The sequence below is a fragment of the Hyla sarda genome, chromosome 1 (genome assembly GCF_029499605.1).
Source record: "Hyla sarda isolate aHylSar1 chromosome 1, aHylSar1.hap1, whole genome shotgun sequence".
NCBI lineage: Eukaryota > Metazoa > Chordata > Amphibia > Anura > Hylidae > Hyla > Hyla sarda.
In genome coordinates, this window is record NC_079189.1 from 367407296 (window position 1) to 367428418 (window position 21123).

The 21123-nt window shown below is 45.8% G+C and overlaps 1 protein-coding gene across 1 annotated transcript in view; it reads left to right on the top strand.

Annotated features, from left to right (window-relative positions):
• Nucleotides 1-262: 262 nt before the first annotated feature.
• LOC130362012 (transmembrane channel-like protein 1) overlaps nucleotides 263-21123 on the top strand; it is a 143160-nt gene continuing 122299 nt past the window's right edge. Inside the window, exon 1 of the mRNA XM_056565882.1 lies at nucleotides 263-449. Coding sequence (XP_056421857.1) covers nucleotides 263-449 — 187 coding nt within the window. The remainder of the gene's footprint in view (nucleotides 450-21123) is intronic.

Sequence of the window (21123 nt, forward strand, 5' to 3'; positions counted from 1 at the left end):
CGGACTCCATCTCCCTTCTCCTCTTTTTCTCTCAGTTCCTTCCGGTGTGCTTGGTGTTGATGAGTTGGTCTGTGACTTCTCCACCATCTGGCAACTAACCCGACAGTCTTTATCTCTGGCTTTCACATGCATGAAGGCGCAAGCTGATAAGAGTAGAATACCTCCTCCATCCTTCTCTCCTGCTGGTGACATAGTGTGGCTTTCCTCTAAATACATCCCCTCCTACAAGCTTGGTCCTCACTACTTTGGTCCCTTTCACAAAATGAATCCTGTCTCCTACAAACTCCGTCTGTCTGCTACGTTACCTATTCAAAATTCCTTCCTCGTCTCTCTCCTCATGCCTCTTGTCATAAACCGGTTTTCTCAAAAGAATCTTGTCCCCACGCCAGTCTCCGGTTCTTCTAAAGTCTTCGAGGTTAAAGAGATCCTTGCCACAAAAACCATGAGAGGTAAACAAATTTTTTCTGGTTGACTGGGAGGGTTACAGTCCTGAGGAGAGATCTTGGGAGCTTGAGGAGAATATTCTGGACCGTGACCTTCTCAGGAGTTTACTGAACCGTAAAAGGAGGGGGAGACCAAAGGGGGGGGGTACTATTAGGACCTGTGCTCCGGCCGCACACATGGGCCGTGAGCGTAGGGCCCCGTCTCCTTCTGCTGCCGGCAGGGCTGGGATTTGCATCACGGGACGCGCCTGCATGCGAATCCAAGCCCGTCACTCACCTCCTGTTTCTTCTGCCTCCTCCCTGGCTTCCCCTAGGGTGCACGCGCTGGAGCTCTGAAATTTAAAGGGCCAGTACACCCATTAATTTAGTAAACACCTATGGCTCACTTAAAAAATTTCTCCTCCTCCCACACTTCCCTGCCGGATCTTTGTTGCCCTAGTGCCTGAGAGAAAGTGTTCCTGTGTATTGCCTTGTCGTGTATCATACCCTTTGCTCCGTGACCTGACCTTGCTCCTTTGCTGCCTGCCTATTGACTACTTGCTAGGATCATGACTACACTACTGTGCATTCAAGGATTGAGGCATAGTTTCAATATAGCATGCTTAGTTTTGAATTATAAAGCACTGCCTAGGCTAAAAGATGTTGGGCTAAAAATGGACAAACCCACTTAAGGCTGCACATTGGGTAGAATAATGTTCACATTCCACCACTTCCTTGGTTTTTAAAGGAAGAAAGCCTTTATGGATCCAGCAATGTCCACACATTCACTCCATCTATCCAGCCAAGTTTGATATGTTGTAATAGCTTCATTGCTTTCTGTCGTGATCCATACATATGTCAGTCCGGGATTGCTTATCCTATCTGCCAATACCATGGACAAACCTTTTCACATAAGGACTCCTATTAGAACATATGGACAGAGAAGATCCCCATTGAGGAGCTCACTCTATGAGCCGAAACATAGAGTTGCAAGGAATGAAAAGCTCCTGTTCTGACAGACTCAAAATTCCATGTATTGCTTGGCTGGTTGCCACTTCCCCAGGAAAACAAGATGTTTGTTGAGGCTTCAAGGAGTAGGACAATTGGGGATCACCCCCTATTCCACATCATCTCTCATGAGACAACACCTTTAATATACAAATACTGGTCGTACTAGAATTTCCCGTCATTATGCTGTTATGTTCTATAAACGTGTATTCATATGAAACAGAAATTGTTTTAGACTAATCATATACACATTTTAAATTCTTCATCCAAAACATTACATAATAAAAACAAGATCGTAATAGCGGTAAAATAACGGAGAAGGTTGAGAAAAATGTTGACTTGCTCTGCTAAAGCTGAGGTAATATTTCTCTCCGTATTTAATCAATTTATCTGCTAATTCAAGTTAAAACTGTGCTGTTAAAAGAAAAATTGAGGAATAACATTTTACATATGCAAATGGTTAGAAAAAAGGATTATGTTATGTGATGACTTTGTCACGCACATTGATTTCTATGAGAAGTTTTGAAATATAGATGTTTGATAGAGTCTTTTGCCTCCATCTAGTGGTCACCATCAGTATATTCTCAATGAGGGACATTTATCAATGCTTGCTTTTGTATTCTTTTTTTTTTAGTAATTTTTTCCTTACTTTTTTTTTGCTTATGTGCGACTTATTTATCAACTGGTTTCAGCCTGTTGATAATTTTCTTTCACATAAGCAATTTTTCCTTTTTTACTTTGGTAGTAGCTTTTTCTGCTCCATGTTTGAGCTGGAGTAAATGTAGTCAATTTTTAACCCTGTTGCGACTTTTTTTTGCGCAATTGCGACTGTCGCAGTTAATAAATACCTGACTACCCGTAGTCCATTTTAAAATTATTACTATGTAGTTAATTTTTGAAAAACTTGCTTTTCTCGCTTTCCAGTCAAAATGTCGCACGAAAAATCGTGTAGTCGCAGTTGCGACAATTTTGCGACAATTATAGTTAAGAAAACTTGACTAAACCCGTTGATAAATGTCCATAAATATTTCTACGGTGATAATTAGATAGCTAAGACTAACTTCCAAGACAAAGCATAAAAGGCGAAAACCAAGACAATGCCTTTTGGAATCATCACACTTAGAAGATGCTCATCCAGCTTTTTAAATACACAAATCGCAGGTATGACAATGTTTGTGGTAGAACTGTAAGAAATTGACTAAATGAAATGTAATTTACGCATACACAAGCCTAATGAAAACCAGATCTAACATCCAAACAGACGCAAACAAGGTTACAGACAGCTAAAAAGAAGTGATTATACAATGTGAAGGATTGAGGAAAGTGATATTCAGTGGTGAATTGGACAACAGGATATACACTTTCATGAACAGAAGTACGCAGAATGCAGGTGTGGTGTCCCAGCACCAATAGCTGTCCTGTAGCTTTGGATTGCTTCAGGCAGCTTGGTAGAACAAGGTGTTGGGCCCACTAGAAACTTGCAGTCAAATTCATTATGTTTGTATTCTATGTCAAAATACTATATTTTCTTAAATTAATTCTGTTACTGATAAATGTATACATGTTTTCTGTGTTACTGTACCCTTAAATGAGAGCAGTGAACCCCATGAGACCCTGCCTACCAATGGGAACCCCTAAAGTCTCCCCTATATAGTGTAGTGGGGGGAGAATTTGCCTCAGTAGTGTGTAAGCTGAGCCACAGTTTGGTTCACGTGTGTTGTACTGTGTGCTCTGAGGAAAGGCCTAGCTCAAATCTAATCTCAAATGGTTATTCTGCTAGGCTTACTCGTATGGTGGAAGTTCATGCCCCTGCGGAGAAGGCTTCAGTACCTTGACAGAACCCTACCTACTAGGATTCTTCTACCCGTCTCACAAGTCAGTATTTATTTGTTTGGTGTAAGCACCACACGTCCCTGCAAGGCAACAGGGCTTACGCTGCACTCTCTTACCTAAAGCCAGCTGTATGTGTATTACCATCTGCACCCCACTCAGTAAAGACAGTTTCTGTAACCTACAAAGCAAAGAAAGGAGGCCACAACTGTAACTTATGTGCATACCCAAAAAAGAATGATATAATGAATCATGAATAATGCAAACAAATAAAGTTTATTAAATAGCCATCACATACAAAAAACATGATAAAACCACAGGGGAGTGATATCTGTGAAGAGTTACCCACCTTATGTATGTGTGAAAATGAGCCGCAGCTGATGGACCGTAATGCACGCCGTCCCTCCCCCATGCTTCCATGGGAGGAAGTCCGGTGTCAGAGTGTGTTTCGTGTCGGTTCATGTGAGCCATGCTGCCCTTACAATTTAACTGTACCCATTGTTACGCCGAGCGCTCCGGGTCCCCGCTCCTCCCCGGAGTGCTCACAGCGTTCTCCTGTTCGCAGCTCCCCGGTCAGACCCGCTGACCGGGTGCGCTGCGATAATGTTCCCAGCCGGGGTTACCCGCTTACCAGACTCGCTCCCCGTCTGTGCTGCCCCGGCGTGCGCGGCCCCGCTCCCTAGGGCACGCGCGCGCCGGGTCTTTGCGATTTAAAGGGCCGGTGCGCCACTGATTGGCGCATGGGTTTTAATTAGTGTCTTCACCTGTGCACTTACCTATATTACCTCACTTCCCCTGCACTTCCTTGCCGGATATTGTTGCCATTGTGCCAGTGAAAGCGTTTCTTGTGTGTTCCTAGCCTGTGTTCCAGACCTCCTTGCCGTTGCCCCTGACTACGATCCTTGCTGCCTGCCCTGACCTTCTGCTACGTCCGACCCTGCTCTTGTCTAATCCCTTGTACCGCGCATATCTCAGCAGTCAGAGAGGTTGAGCCGTTGCCTGTGGATACGACCTGGTTGCTACCGCCGCTGCAAGACCATCCCGCTTTGCGGCGGGCTCTGGTGAAAACCAGTAGCAACTTAGAACCGGTCCACCGACAAGGTCCACGCCAATCCCTCTCTGACACAGAGGATCCACCTCCAGCCTGCCGAACCCTGACACCCATACTTATAAATAGTGAGTGTAAATGCTGCATCCGCAACTAAAATGATAAGGTGGCCCTTAGAAGAAAAGCTAAATGAGTAAAGAAAAAAGTGATATTACCAAATCACATGTCCCCAGACGGGAAGTGGTCATCCCTGTCGATACAACGCTGCCAGCAAATGTAATGAATCCATGGCCGTGGATACATATAATGGTAATTCATGCATTTAGTAACTATTTGTATATTATTAGTTTATTCTTTTTCTTCTGTTAATACTAATATATCCCTGGTGCATGTGCTGTCCTACTGTGCCTTTACTTAGACTAGCGACATCTGAGAGGTTCGCTATCCTCTCAGCGCCTTTGACGCATGCCCTTATCTGCTTTATATATATTTTGCAAACACTTGGAGGGCCGCGATCCTCCCTGCATTTGCTCCAGTTCTTGTGTCTGCGTGTGCACAGTATCATCAGTGTGCCGGCGGCGCTGGTGATGCAAACGTCATGTAACAAGTTGGCGCATGCGCGGTGTGTATACACGGCCTTGGATTCATTACAAGTTTTAGCGCAGTCATTTACTGGCAGCGCTGTATTGACAGAAATGACCGCTTCCAGTCTTGGGACATGTGATTTGGTAAAATCACTTTTCACTTTTTTCTTTCATTTTGCTTTTCTTCTAAGGGCCACCTTATGCTTTGGTTGCGGATGCAACATTTACACTCACTATTTATAAGTATGGGTACAGTTAGTTTGTAAGGGCAGCATGGGTCACATGACCTGACAGGAAACACACTCTGACACCGGACTTCCTCCCATGGGAGCATGGGGGAGGGATGGTGTGCATTACGGTCCATCAGCTGCGGATCATTTTCACATATACATAAGATGGGTAACTCTCCACAGACATCATTCCCCTGAGGAAGTTGCCTTGAGCACCGGAACGCGTGGGGTCTGGTGGAGCACGGATTGATTTACATCCTCTTATTTTGATGCATGCACTTACCATTAAGACACAGGTTTCTTTTCCTCTACTAGGATGCACTTTATACTCATTCTGCTAACATCTGCCTAGATGTTATCCCAGTCATTCATTCCATGGTTTACTCTATATTATTAGGTAGTCAGGGGATACTTTAGCATTGTTTTTGTGCAATACTGTTTTAAACTCATGTCATTTTACCTTGTCTTATGGCAATTTGATTTATACATTGCATTGCATATATCCGTGCTCCAGGAGGGAGAGCGTCTGGCCCCCTCCAGTGTTTGTCATGATGTTCCTTTCACAGGGCATCTTTTAATGTGGTTTTATCATGTTTTTTGTATGTGATGGCTATTTAATAAACTTTATTTGTTTGCATTATTCATGATTCATTATATCATTCTTTTTTGGTTGTGCACATAAGTTCCAGTTGTGGCCTCTTCTCTTTGCTTTGTATATTCGTGTTTTGCCCACTGTGTGCACTCCAGCTTTGGTATGCATTTAGCAGAGTCCCCCCTCAACCACAGCTCCAACTTCCATAACCTCACATTGGTGTGTTCATTTACTCCTCGTGCCTGGCCCAGGAGAAGCTGTCCCCAATCTCGGACCGTTTATAGGATATTGGTGCCCTGGCGTCACGAACTGATCGGGTATTCTTACTAATATCCCTGTGGCTACCATTTCATACAGGGTAAAGTGGCAGGTGAAATTGGTAAATATGTACAGTATAATAATTCACTAAACCCCAGGGCCATAGCCCGCGGTAAAATACCCTTACTAATACACCCTTAAAATATAACTTTTATTGTGCACAATGATAAAAATAAACCCAGCAAAAAAGGTTAAAACTAATTCCAGTTGAGACAGTGGACTGTAAACGTATTGGAGATATACACTCCAGTAGAAAATGCACAGGCACTGCAGATACCTAATGTCCCACTGACTAGATATTGTTTAAAATGTGAACACTATATAGAGGCTGGCAATATAGTGTTCACATTTTAACCCCTTAATGATGCAGGACGTAAATGTACGTCCTGGTGCGGTGATACTTAAGGCACCAGGACGTTCATTTAAGTCCTATACATAACCACAAGCATCGGAGCAATGCTCGAGCCATGCGCGGCAGGTCCCGGCTGCTGATAGCAGCCAGGGACCTGTCGCTAATGGCGGGCATCCGTGATCGCGCGGATGTCCGCCATTAACCCTTCAGATGCCGTGATCAATACAGATCGCGGCAGTACTATCACTAAAATAGATGATCATTCAGAACGGCAGACGGAGGTCCCCTCACCTGCCTCCGCTGCCTTCCACGGGTCTTCTGCTCTGGTCTGAGATCGAGCAGACCAGAGCAGAAGATGACTGATAACGCTGATCAGTGCTATGCCCTATGCATAGCACTGAACAGTATTCCTATGGGGACTATTAAAGTGTAAAAATCTAAGTAAAAAAAATAAAAGTAAAAAAATATGAGACATCCCCCATTTTACCCCCAAAAAGTGTAAAAAAAAAATTTTTATATACATATTTGGTATCGCCGCGTGCATAAATATCCGAACTATTAAAATATAATGATAATTATCCCGTACAGTGAACGGCGTGAATGTAAAAAAAAAAATTGCTGCTTTTTTATAACATTTTTGTTCCAAATAAAATTGATAAAAACATTTATTAAAAGTTTTATATATGCAAATGTGGTATTGAAATAAAGTACAGATCATGGCACAAAAAATGGGCCTTCATACCGCCGCTTTGGCAGAAAATTAAAAAGTTATAAGTCAGCAAAAAAGAGGGATTTTAAACACACTCATTTGGTTAAAAAGTTTGGGATTTTTTGCTGTAATCAGGGGTATCATTTTAATTGTATTGACCCATAGAATAAAGAAAACAGGTCTATTTTACCAAAAATTGTATAGCATGAAAACGAAACCTTCCAAAATTAACAAAATTGCAGTTTTCTTATCAATGCCCCCACACAAATAGTATTTTTTTTTGTTGCGCCATACATTTTATGGTAAATTGAGTGATGTCATTACAACTGGTCGTGCAAAAAACAAGCTCTCATACTAGTCTGTGGATGAAGATATAAGAGAGTTATGATTTTTAGAAGGCAAGGAGGAAAGAACGAAAACATAAAAATAAAATTGTCAAAAAAAGAGTGCTTAAGGCCCAAATGGGCTGAGTCCTTAAGGGTTTAAACAATATCTAGTGGGACATTAGGTATCTGCAGTGCTTGTGCATTTTCAACTGGAATTAGTTTTAACCTTTTTTGCTGGGTTTATTTTTATCATTGTGCACAATAAAAGTTATATTTTAAGGGTGTATTATTAGGAGTTTTTTACCCTGGGCTACGACCCTGAGGTTTAGTTAATTATAGTTTAGTGGGCCTCTTATGCACTTGGGGTTATTGTTATCATATGTACAGTTGTCACGATTCGGCTGGCAGGAGGTGGATCCTCTGTGCCAGAGAGGGATTGGCGTGGACCGTGCTAGTGGACCGGTTCTAAGCTGCTACTGGTTTTCACCAGAGCCCGCCGCAAAGCGGGATGGTCTTGCAGCGGCGGTAGCAACCAGGTCGTATCCACTAGCAACGGCTCAACCTCTCTGACTGCTGAAGATAGGCGCGGTACAAGGGAGTAGACAAGAGCAAGGTCGGACGTAGCAGAAGGTCGGGGCAGGCAGCAAGGATCGTAGTCAGGGGCAACGGCAGGAGGTCTGGAACACAGGCTAGGAACACACAGGGAAACGCTTTCACTGGCACGATGGCAACAAGATCCGGCAAGGAAGGGAAGGGGAAGTGAGGTTATATAGGGAAGTGCACAGGTGAATACACTAATAAAACCAACTGCGCCAATCAGCGGCGCAGTGGCCCTTTAAATCGTAGAGACCCGGCGCGCGTGCGCCCTAAGGAGCGGGGCCGCGCGCGCCGGGACAGGACCGACGGAGAGCGAGTCAGGTACGGGAGCCGGGGTGCGCATCGCGAGCGGGCGCCACCCGCATCGCGAATCGCATCCCGGCTGGAAGAGGTATCGCAGCGCACCCGGTCAGCAGGTCTGACCGGGGCGCTGCGATTGCGAGGATGTTGCGAGCGCTCCGGGGAGGAGCGGGGACCCGGAGCGCTCGGCGTAACAGTACCCCCCCCCCTTGGGTCTCCCCCTCTTCTTGGAGCCTGAGAACCTGAGGACCAGACTTTTGTCTAGGATGTTGTCCTCAGGTTCCCAGGATCTCTCTTCAGGACCACAGCCCTCCCAATCTACCAAAAAAAATATTTTTCCTCTGACCGTCTTGGAGGCCAGTATCTCCTTTACGGAGAAGATGTCAGAAGAACCGGAAACAGGAGTGGGAGAAACAAGTTTGGGAGAGAAACGGTTGATGATGAGTGGTTTAAGGAGAGAGACATGGAAGGCATTGGGAATACGAAGAGAAGGAGGAAGAAGGAGTTTGTAAGAGACAGGATTAATCTGGCACAAGACTTTGAAAGGACCAAGATAGCGTGGTCCCAGTTTGTAACTGGGGACACGAAAGCGGACATATTTAGCGGAGAGCCATACCTTGTCTCCGGGAGCAAAATTGGGGGGGGTTCTTCTTTTCTTATCGGCAAACCTTTTCATGCGGGATGAAGCCTGTAAAAGAGAATTTTGGGTCTCTTTCCATATGGTGGAAAGATCACGAGTTACTTCATCCACAGCGGGCAAACCAGAGGGCAAGGGAGTAGGGAGGGGGGGAAGAGGGTGACGGCCGTACACCACGAAAAATGGGGACTTAGCAGAAGATTCAGAGACTCTGAAGTTGTATGAGAATTCGGCCCATGGTAGAAGATCTGCCCAGTCATCCTGGCGGGAGGAAACAAAATGCCGTAAATAGTCACCCAGGACCTGGTTAATTCTTTCTACTTGCCCATTGGATTGGGGATGATAAGAAGAAGAGAAGTTTAATTTAATCTTGAGCTGTTTACAGAGGGCCCTCCAGAATTTAGACACGAATTGGACGCCTCTATCCGAGACGATCTGCGTGGGCAAACCGTGAAGACGAAAAATGTGTACAAAAAATTGTTTCGCCAACTGAGGCGCTGAAGGAAGACCAGGAAGAGGAATAAAATGTGCCATCTTGGAAAATCGATCAACGACCACCCAAACAACAGTGTTGCCACGGGATGGGGGTAGGTCAGTAATAAAGTCCATACCAATCAGTGACCAAGGCTGTTCGGGGACAGGCAGAGGATGAAGGAGACCAGCAGGCTTCTGGCGAGGAGTCTTATCCCGGGCACAGACAGTACAGGCCCGCACAAAATCAACAACATCCGTCTCCAGAGTCGGCCACCAATAGAAACGAGAGATGAGTTGCAGGGACTTTTTGATGCCCCCATGGCCTGCGAGGTGGGAGGAGTGACCCCATCTGAGAATCCCGAGACGTTGGCGTGGAGAAACGAAGGTCTTCCCTGGAGGAGTTTGCCTGATGGAGGCTGGAGAAGTGGAGATCAGACAGTCAGGAGGAATGATGTGTTGCGGAGAGATCTCTGCTTCCGAGGCATCCGAGGAACGAGAGAGGGCATCGGCCCTAATGTTCTTGTCGGCAGGGCGAAAATGAATTTCAAAGTTAAAACGGGCAAAGAACAACGACCACCTGGCCTGGCGAGGGTTCAGCCGTTGGGCAGACTGGAGATAGGAGAGATTCTTGTGATCGGTGTAAATGATAACTGGAAATTTTGATCCCTCCAGCAGATGTCTCCATTCCTCAAGTGCCAATTTAATGGCCAGTAGTTCTCGATCCCCGATGGAGTAGTTTCTCTCCGCCGGAGAGAAGGTCCTAGAAAAAAAACCACAAGTAACAGCATGCCCGGAAGAATTTTTTTGTAGAAGGACCGCTCCAGCTCCCACTGAGGAGGCATCTACCTCCAAAAGGAAGGGTTTAGATGGGTCAGGTCTGGAGAGCACGGGAGCAGAAGAAAAGGCAGACTTGAGCCATTTAAATGCGTCTTCCGCTTGGGGAGACCAGGACTTAGGATTGGCATTTTTCTTGGTTAAAGCCACGATAGGAGCTACAATGGTGGAAAAGTGTGGAATAAATTGTCTGTAATAATTGGCGAACCCCAAAAAACGTTGGATAGCACGGAGTCCGGAGGGGCGTGGCCAATCCAAGACGGCAGAGAGTTTATCCGGGTCCATTTGTAATCCCTGGCCAGAGACCAAGTATCCTAGGAAAGGAAGAGATTGACATTCAAACAGACATTTCTCCATTTTGGCATAAAGTTGATTGTCTCGAAGTCTCTGAAGAACCATGCGGACATGCTGGCGGTGTTCTTCTAAGTTGGCAGAAAAAATCAGAATATCGTCCAGATACACAACAACACAGGAATATAAGAGATCACGAAAAATTTCATTAACAAAGTCTTGGAAGACGGCAGGGGCGTTGCACAGGCCAAAGGGCATGACCAGATACTCAAAGTGTCCATCTCTGGTGTTAAATGCAGTCTTCCATTCGTCCCCCTCCCTGATGCGGATGAGATTATAAGCACCTCTTAAGTCCAGTTTGGTAAAGATGTGGGCACCTTGAAGGCGATCAAAGAGTTCTGAGATAAGAGGTAGAGGGTAGCGGTTCTTTACCGTGATTTTATTAAGTCCGCGGTAATCAATGCAAGGACGTAGGGAGCCATCTTTTTTGGACAAAAAAAAAAATCCAGCTCCGGCAGGAGAGGAGGATTTGCGGATAAACCCCTTTTTTAAATTTTCCTGGATGTATTCAGACATAGCAAGAGTCTCTGGAGCGGACAGAGGATAAATTCTGCCCCGGGGTGGAGTAGTGCCCGGGAGGAGGTCAATAGGACAGTCATAAGGCCTGTGAGGAGGTAAAGTCTCAGCTTGCTTTTTGCAAAATACGTCAGCATAGTCCATATAAGCCTTAGGGAGACCGGTTACAGGGGGAACCACAGGGTCACGGCAGGGAGTACTGGGAACCGGTTTAAAACAGTCCTTGAAACAAGAAGTACCCCAGCTCTTGATTTCTCCTGTGGACCAATCAAGGGTTGGGGAATGGCGTTGAAGCCACGGTAATCCAAGGAGAATTTCGGAAGTGCAATTGGAGAGGACCAAAAACTAAATTTTTTCGTGATGAGGTCCGATGCACATTAGGAGGGGTTCCGTGCGGTAACGCACGGTACAGTCCAATCTTTGATTGTTAACACAATTGATGTAGAGGGGTCTGGCGAGACTGGTCACCGGGATGTTGAACCTGTTGATGAGAGAGGCCAAAATAAAATTTCCTGCAGATCCGGAGTCCAAGAAGGCCATAGTAGAGAAGGAGAAGATGGAGGAAGATATCCGCACAGGCACAGTAAGGCGTGGAGAAGCAGAGTAGACATCAAGAACTGTCTCCCCTTTGTGCGGAGTCAGCGTACGTCTTTCCAGGCGGGGAGGACGGATAGGACAATCCTTCAGGAAGTGTTCGGTACCGGCACAGTACAGGCACAGATTCTCCATGCGGCGTCGTGTCCTCTCTTGAGGTGTCAAGCGAGACCGGTCAACTTGCATAGCCTCCATGGCGGGAGGCACAGGAACGGATTGCAGAGGACCAGAGGAGAGAGGAGCCGGGGAGAAAAAACGCCTCGTACGAACAAAGTCCATATCCTGGCGGAGCTCCTGACGCCTTTCGGAAAAACGCATGTCAATGCGCGTGGCTAGATGAATAAGTTCATGCAGGTTAGCAGGAATTTCTCGTGCGGCCAGAACATCTTTAATGTTGCTGGATAGGCCTTTTTTAAAGGTCGCGCAGAGGGCCTCATTATTCCAAGATAATTCGGAAGCAAGAGTACGGAATTGGATGGCGTACTCGCCAACAGAAGAATTACCCTGGACCAGGTTCAGCAGGGCAGTCTCAGCAGAAGAGGCTCGGGCAGGTTCCTCAAAGACACTTCGAATCTCCGTGAAGAAGGAGTGTACAGAGGCAGTGATGGGGTCATTGCGGTCCCAGAGCGGTGTGGCCCATGACAGAGCTTTTCCGGACAGAAGGCTAACTACGAAAGCCACCTTAGACCTTTCAGTAGGAAACTGGTCCGACATCATCTCCAAGTGCAGGGAACATTGTGAAAGAAAGCCACGGCAAAACTTAGAGTCCCCATCAAATTTATCCGGCAAGGATAGTCGTAGGCCGGAAGCGGCCACTCGCTGCGGAGGAGGTGCAGGAGCTGGTGGAGGAGATGATTGCTGGAGCTGTGGTAGTAGCTGCTGTAGCATCACGGTCAGTTGAGACAGCTGGTGGCCTTGTTGCGCTATCTGTTGCGACTGCTGGGCGACCACCGTGGTGAGGTCGGCGACAACTGGCAGTGGAACTTCAGCGGGATCCATGGCCGGATCTACTGTCACGATTCGGCTGGCAGGAGGTGGATCCTCTGTGCCAGAGAGGGATTGGCGTGGACCGTGCTAGTGGACCGGTTCTAAGCTGCTACTGGTTTTCACCAGAGCCCGCCACAAAGCGGGATGGTCTTGCAGCGGCGGTAGCAACCAGGTCGTATCCATTAGCAACGGCTCAACCTCTCTGACTGCTGAAGATAGGCGCGGTACAAGGGAGTAGACAAGAGCAAGGTCGGACGTAGCAGAAGGTCGGGGCAGGCAGCAAGGATCGTAGTCAGGGGCAACGGCAGGAGGTCTGGAACACAGGCTAGGAACACACAGGGAAACGCTTTCACTGGCACGATGGCAACAAGATCCGGCAAGGAAGGGAAGGGGAAGTGAGGTTATATAGGGAAGTGCACAGGTGAATACACTAATAAAACCAACTGCGCCAATCAGCGGCGCAGTGGCCCTTTAAATCGTAGAGACCCGGCGCGCGCGCGCCCTAAGGAGCGGGGCCGCGCGCGCCGGGACAGGACCGACGGAGAGCGAGTCAGGTACGGGAGCCGGGGTGCGCATCGCGAGCGGGCGCCACCCGCATCGCGAATCGCATCCCGGCTGGAAGAGGTATCGCAGCGCACCCGGTCAGCAGGTCTGACCGGGGCGCTGCGATTGCGAGGATGTTGCGAGCGCTCCGGGGAGGAGCGGGGACCCGGAGCGCTCGGCGTAACAACAGTAGAGACACAAAAAAACACCAATTATTATGCAAATAGTTATCTAGGAGCTCAAAATTGTGTCATTTATCAGGTGTGATCTTCTTAGTTTCCTGCATAGTTCACTACTCATTCCTGGTTCCCATCATGGATCTGCATCTCATTCCTGCCAGAATGGCTCCTCTACTCATTCATGGCCTTTGGCATGGCTCCCCGGTTCATTCCTAGTTCCCAGGGTGGCTATTCAACTCATTTCTGGTCCTTGGTATGGCTATCCCACTTATTACTGGTCCTTGGCATGGCCTCCACTCATTCCCATTTCTCCCTATAATTTCTTGTCCCTAGCATTGCTCCTCCTTTCAATTCTCTCATTATAATCTGATCTTTTGAATATGCAATAAATGTGTATGTGTAGGATGTAAATAGCCCTTTACCTTTACAATTCCTTTCTGTGGGCCTATGCATACATCATCAGCTTATCCCCTTCACACAGTAATTGCAATGTTGGCAGAGGTGGTATCTATTATTAATATTATGATTTATTTTACAGTGCCATCAACTTCCAGAAGGAGTGTGTGTATGTATATATATATATATATATATATATATTAAAGGGGTAATCCGGGCAAAAACATTTTATTCCCTATCCAAATGATAGGGGATATGATGTCTGATCGGGGGGGCCTGCCGTTGGGTCTCCCCGCGATCTCCCGGCAGCACCCGCATTCTATGCGGCAGCAGCGTCTCCAGTTTCGGAAACCTCCGTCACGCCCCCTCCCATAGACATGAATGGAGTGGGCGTGGCGTGATGTCACGTCCCCAGTCCCGGGGAAACCTGGAGGTTTACGAAACTGCAGATGCAGCTCCCACATAGAATGCGGGTGCTGCAGAGAGATTGCGGGGGAGGGGGGATCCCAGTGGCGGGCCCCCCGCGATCAGACATCTTATTCCCTATACATTGCATAGGGGATAAATTTTTCTGCCCGGAATACCACTTTAAATACATAACATGAACAAATGCTAAAAAAACAAACAATTAACACAAGTTAACTAAGTGAAAGACTGTTATAGGAGGAAAGTGAGAGGATCCTGCCCAAGAAGACTTGAAGAAAGAGACAGAAGGTGGAGAAAGGGCTACTGCAGTTTTTTATTGAAGAGCTAGAAGAGCTAGGTTTCATGGTTGGTAAAAGGGGTACTCTGGTGGAAAACTTTTTTTTTAACCCCTTAAGGACCGGGGTTTTTTCTGTTTTTGCATTTTCGTTTTTTGCTCCTTGCCTTTAAAAAATCATAACTCTTTCAATTTTGCACCTAAAAATCCATATTATGGCTTATTTTTTGCGCCACCAATTCTACTTTGTAATGACATCAGTGATTGTGCCCAAAAATCTACGGTGAAACGGAAAAAAAAATCATTGTGAGACAAAATTGGAAAAAAAACGCCATTTTGTAAGTTTTGGGGGCTTCCGTTTCTACGTAATACATTTTTCGGTAAAAATGACACCTGATATTTATTCTGTAGGTCCATGCGGTTAAAATGATACCCTACTTGTATAGGTTTGATTTTGTCGTACTTCTGGAAAAAATCATAACTTCATGCAGGAAAATGTATACGTTTAAAATTGTCATTTCTGACCCCTATAACTTTTTTATTTTTCGGTGTATGGGGCGATATGAGGGCTAATTTTTTGCGCCGTGATCTGAAGTTTTTAACGGTACCATTTTTGCATTGATAGGTCATTTTTCATAATATAAAAAGTGACCAAAAATGGACTATTTTGGACTTTGGAATTTTTTTTATGGGAAAAGGGGGGTGATTCAAACTTTTAATAGGGGAGGGGTTAAATGATGTTTATTCACTTTTTTTTCACTTTTTTTTTTGCAGTGTTATAGCTCCCATAGGGACCTATAACACTGCACACACTGATCTTTATCATTGATCACTGGTTTCTCATAAGAAACCAGTGATCAATGATTCTGCCACTTGACTGCTCATGCCTGGATCTCAGGCACTGAGCAGTCATTCAGCGATCGGACAGCGAGGAGGCAGGTAGGGGCCCTCCCGCTGTCCTGTAAGCTGTTCGGGATGCCGCGATTTCGCCGCGGCTATCCCGAACAGCCCACTGAGCTAACCGGCATGCTTTCGGTTTCACTTTAGACGCGGCGTTCAACTTTGAACGCCGCGTCTAAAGGGTTAATAGCGCGCGGCACAGCGATCAATGCTGCACGCTATTAGCCACGGGTCCCGGCCGCTGTTAGAGGCCGAGCCCGACCCGCGTGGCCCCGCGTTATAGATCGGGAGTGGACACATGACGTTCCAGTACGTCATGTGTCCTTAAGGGGTTAAATGAACTGGTGCCAGAAAGTTAAACAGATTTGTAAATTACTTCTATTAAAAAAAATCTTAATCCTTTCAGAACTTTTTAGCAGCTGTTTGCTACAGAGGAAAATATTTTTTTTTTTTACTTCTTTTTTGTGTTGTCCACAGTGCTCTCTGCTGACACCTGATGCTCATATCAGGAACTGTCCAGAGCAGGAGAAAATCCCCATAGCAAACCTCTGCTGCTCTGGACAGTTCCTGACATGGACAGAGGTGTCAGCAGAGAGCACTGTGGACAACACAAAAAAGAAATTCAAAAAATAAAGATTTTCCTCTGTAGCATACAGCTGCTAAAAATGACCAAAAGGATTAAGATTTTTTAAAAGAAGTCATTTACAAATCTCTTTAACTTTCTGGCACCAGTTCATTTAAAAAAAAAAAAAGTTTTGCACTGGAGTACCCCTTTAAGTAAGTTTGGATGGTGAGAAGGAGTTTCAGAGTATGGAGATTCAAATGAAGAATCCAAGATACTATTTTAGGAATAACAGACACACCAAAGTCTTAAAAAAAATATCCTTAGGAGGATCTATTACATATACAGACAGATAGTGCAGGTGACATTGACGACAACGATACTTACCTGGTACTGTTCCGTGCTGTGGTTCTCCAGCAATCCTCTTCCGTATCTTCAGCTTCGGGCCCGACTTGAAGCATGGTTGGAGCTTAGTGATGTTACTGAGCTCTGCCCATGCTCCAAGTCAGGCCCAGAGCTGAAGATACTGAAGAAGAGTGCCCTAGAACCACAGCAAGGAACGGGACCAGGTAAGTATCGTTGTCGTCAATGTCACCTGCACTACCTGTCTGTACTGACAGGTTAGTGCAGGCCACACGGATGACAGATTTCCTTTAATGACTTTGTTCTCCAGAGAGTGGGCATTAGTTCACATTTCTAACTTTGCAGTAATAGCCAAAATAGCTTGTCTTGAGATTGGATTGATATGGGTACAATACAGATAGGCCTAAAAGAGTCAATATAGGTGAGGTAGGAGATGTAAACAGACACTTCTATACATTCACGTCTGTATTGCTCTATATCCTATTGTGATATAGTGTATAAAAGCCAACATTACTTTTACCAAAATCACATATTTCTACAATATATATTCAGCTGATTTGATTGAAATGTATATTTGCGTTGTAAATGTCAAGGCTGCCTATTGCTAACTTGTAAAGTATAGGAATAACCTTTTTTGTAGGTTAGCACTGGGTATGTATAGCGCATAAATATTTTCTTACCTACAATGGCTATATCACTTTCTTATCTGATGTCTACCTAGAACACTGTCTCAGGCTATATGAGGTTGTCTGCTCTTTGGAACGGTTGGCAGCTCTAAAGCAATTGATCACTGTGTATCAGTCTCATATCTGTCCTCACTGATATCCTGTAACGTTCAGTCAGAGGGTCATATGAACAGAATAGATGGGATAGCTCTTGTGGCTAGACGGCATCCTGACTGCAGTGCAAAACACCTGCTATCTGAACACTTCATACCTTATATAGCTTTTATCCATAAGTCTTACATATATCCATAACACCTGAGTAATGCTGCCATGGGCTGATATTTGAGGTAATTCATTTTATAACAACTGTATGCTTACATCGTTGACAGCTATAGGTCACCTTACATAGTAATATGGGGCATATTCCACTATGGATTTTTGTGTAACACTTTCCTAAGCCTTTTCGATAACACAAATACTGTAAATTCTCTTTGCCAGTCTTTAAAGTTAACAAAGGAAACTTTTTACCCTTTTGACCTTAGCAGTGCAATTCTAAGTGATAAACTAAACAATCATGAAATCTTAATGAGATGGGAAATTAGTCGATTCTCATATTTCAACAAGTGACATTATACCACTGTCCTGTCATTGGCAGATACACCTCTACTAGTTCAAGACGTTTATTCTAAAAGTCTTTTTTTCCCCACAATTTTGTAAGTTTCTGGCAAAGAACACTTGCCTGGAGTAAAGAAGGAATGCCCAAACACCAAAAACTTGTGGCCTCTGAAAGTGAAGGTAACGCTACACTGATTGTGCAACTTTATTTTAGGTCATTTATTTCAATTATTACATTTAAACTCTAGAGTTTTCGATTCTAAATATCTCAATGGAACAGTATGTTAATATTATTTTTGTACTCTATGTACTGATAATACCTGTGTTTATACTAGTATTATTGTTTTATTACTGTTTATTCTTTCAAAACTTTGTGTACTACTTTTATGCTAGTACATTGGATACCATTTTTGATTCTAGGACTGTTTATTCTACTGCTTAAGCTGGTCCTTGTGAAAACTTAGTGAACCGCCCAAGTAGCTTGTATTGCACCGTATGTTCTTCTCTTTATGTGCGTTTTTAGTGCGTTTTAAGATAAGGGGTAATTGTGCAAATGTGCATTGTGTGTATCCAGCTGTCTTTTTGTGATGGATACTGGTGTCCATATATTGTGATATACACCGTTAAGTATGGGATGTGCTGTGCAAAAATGTCCTTATATGTCTAAGATTTTAATATTGCATATAGTCCCGCATGAAAAGTGCATTAGTGCTGTATCTGATGTGTCTTGGTACTGACTTAGTCTATGCATTTCTTTAGACAGTATACATGTTCGCATTTAACATTGTCCATTTAGCTTATTATAATTCTTCAATACATTCATATTCCATATAGTTAAGCTGAAAAATGAATATTGTCTTTTTTTTTATTGCACTTGTATTATTGCACTTAAGACATATATTGCACTTCCTGTATTGCACAATTTCAGGTATTGCACACATTCCATGTTACATATATTGCACATTTCATTTTTTGCGCTTTCCCGATCAAGGTGCTCATATGTATTAGTCCTGGTCGGTGTTCACATAATACGCTCCCGTCCTACGCGTTTCCTCCATATAGGATTCTTCAGGGACTTGTACGAGCAGACTTGTCAATCCATCTGGTGCGTGTGGCTCTGATGTTCTATCTTGCATTTAATGTATTGGGAGTCCTCCACCATAACTTGGTTTATATAACCGGTCAGAGTGATATATATATATATATATATACATATGTGTGTGTATATATATATATATATATATATATATATACTATTATTTAAACTAGTCATTTGATACTGCTGTTTGCACAGGTGCTATTCCATTTATACTATAGTTTATAGTATATATAGATTATAAATTAGTGTATTTTATATGTATATATATATATATATTGTTACGCCGAGCGCTCCGGGTTCCCGCTCCTCCCCGGAGCGCTCGCTACACTCTCGCTCCCGCAGCGCCCCGGTCAGATCCACTGACCGGGTGCGCTGCGATACCGCCTCCAGCCGGGATGCGATTCGCGATGCGGGTGGCGCCCGCTCGCGATGCGCACCCCGGCTCCCGTACCTGACTCGCTCTCCGTCGGTCCTGTCCCGGCGCGCGCGGCCCCGCTCCCTAGGGCGCGCGCGCGCCGGGTCTCTGCGATTTAAAGGGCCACTGCGCCGCTGATTGGCGCAGTGGTTCTAATCAGTGTGTTCACCTGTGCACTCCCTATGTATACCTCACTTCCCCTGCACTCCCTCGCCGGATCTTGTTGCCATTGTGCCAGTGAAAGCGTTCCCTTGTTTAATCCTAGCCTGTGTTCCAGACCTCCTGCCGTTGCCCCTGACTACGATCCTTGCTGCCTGCCCCGACCTTCTGCTACGTCCGACCTTGCTTCTGTCTACTCCCTTGTACCGCGCCTATCTTCAGCAGTCAGAGAGGTTGAGCCGTTGCTAGTGGATACGACCTGGTCACTACCGCCGCAGCAAGACCATCCCGCTTTGCGGCGGGCTCTGGTGAATACCAGTAGTGACTTAGAACCGGTCCACTAGCACGGTCCACGCCAATCCCTCTCTGGCACAGAGGATCCACCTCCTGCCAGCCGGCATCGTGACAGTAGATCCGGCCATGGATCCCGCTGAAGTTCCTCTGCCAGTTGTCGCCGACCTCACCACGGTGGTCGCCCAGCAGTCACAACAGATAGCGCAACAAGGCCACCAGCTGTCTCAACTGACCGTGATGCTACAGCAGCTACTACCACAGCTTCAGCAATCATCTCCTCCGCCAGCTCCTGCACCTCCTCCACAGCGAGTGGCCGCCTCAGGCCTACGACTATCCTTGCCGGATAAATTTGATGGGGACTCTAAGTTTTGCCGTGGCTTTCTTTCACAATGTTCCCTGCACTTGGAGATGATGTCGGACCAGTTTCCTACTGAAAGGTCTAAGGTGGCTTTCGTAGTCAGCCTTCTGTCTGGAAAAGCTCTGTCATGGGCCACACCGCTCTGGGACCGCAATGACCCCGTCACTGCCTCTGTACACTCCTTCTTCTCGGAAATTCGAAGTGTCTTTGAGGAACCTGCCCGAGCCTCTTCTGCTGAGACTGCCCTGCTGAACCTGGTCCAGGGTAATTCCTCCGTTGGCGAGTACGCCATACAATTCCGTACTCTTGCTTCTGAACTATCCTGGAATAATGAGGCTCTCTGCGCGACCTTTAAAAAAGGCCTATCCAGCAACATTAAAGATGTTCTGGCCGCACGAGAGACTCCTGCTAACCTGCATGAACTCATTCATCTAGCCACTCGCATTGACATGCGTTTTTCTGAGAGGCATCAAGAGCTCCGCCAGGAAAAAGACTTAGATCTCTGGACACCTCTCCCACAGTCTCCACTGCAATCTGCGCCTAGGCCTCCCGCCGAGGAGGCCATGCAAGTGGATCGGTCTCGCCTGACCCTGGAAGAGAGGAATCGCCGTAAGGAAGAGAATCTTTGCCTGTACTGTGCCAGTACTGAACATTTTTTGGTGGATTGCCCAATCCGTCCTCCACGTCTGGGAAACGCACGCTCGCACCCAGCTCTCGTGGGTGTGGCGTCTCTTGATGCTAAGTCGGCTTCTCCACGTCTCACGGTGCCTGTTCGGATTTCTACTTCAGCCAGCTCTCCCCTCTCAGCCGTGGCCTGCCTGGACTCTGGAGCTTCTGGGAATTTTATTCGGGAGTCCTTAGTGAACAAATTCCGCATTCCGGTGACCCGTCTTGTCAAGCCACTCCACATTTCCGCGGTCAACGGAGCCAGGTTGGATTGCACCGTGCGTTACCGCACGGAGCCCCTCCTAATGTGCATCGGACCTCATCACGAGGAAATTGTATTTTTTGTCCTTCCTAATTGCACTTCTGAAGTTCTCCTTGAACTACCCTGGCTTCAACACCATTCCCCAACCCTGGATTGGTCCACTGGGGAGATCAAGAGTTGGGGTCCCTCTTGTTCCAAGGACTGCCTTCAACCGGCTCCCAGTACTCCCTGCCGTGAT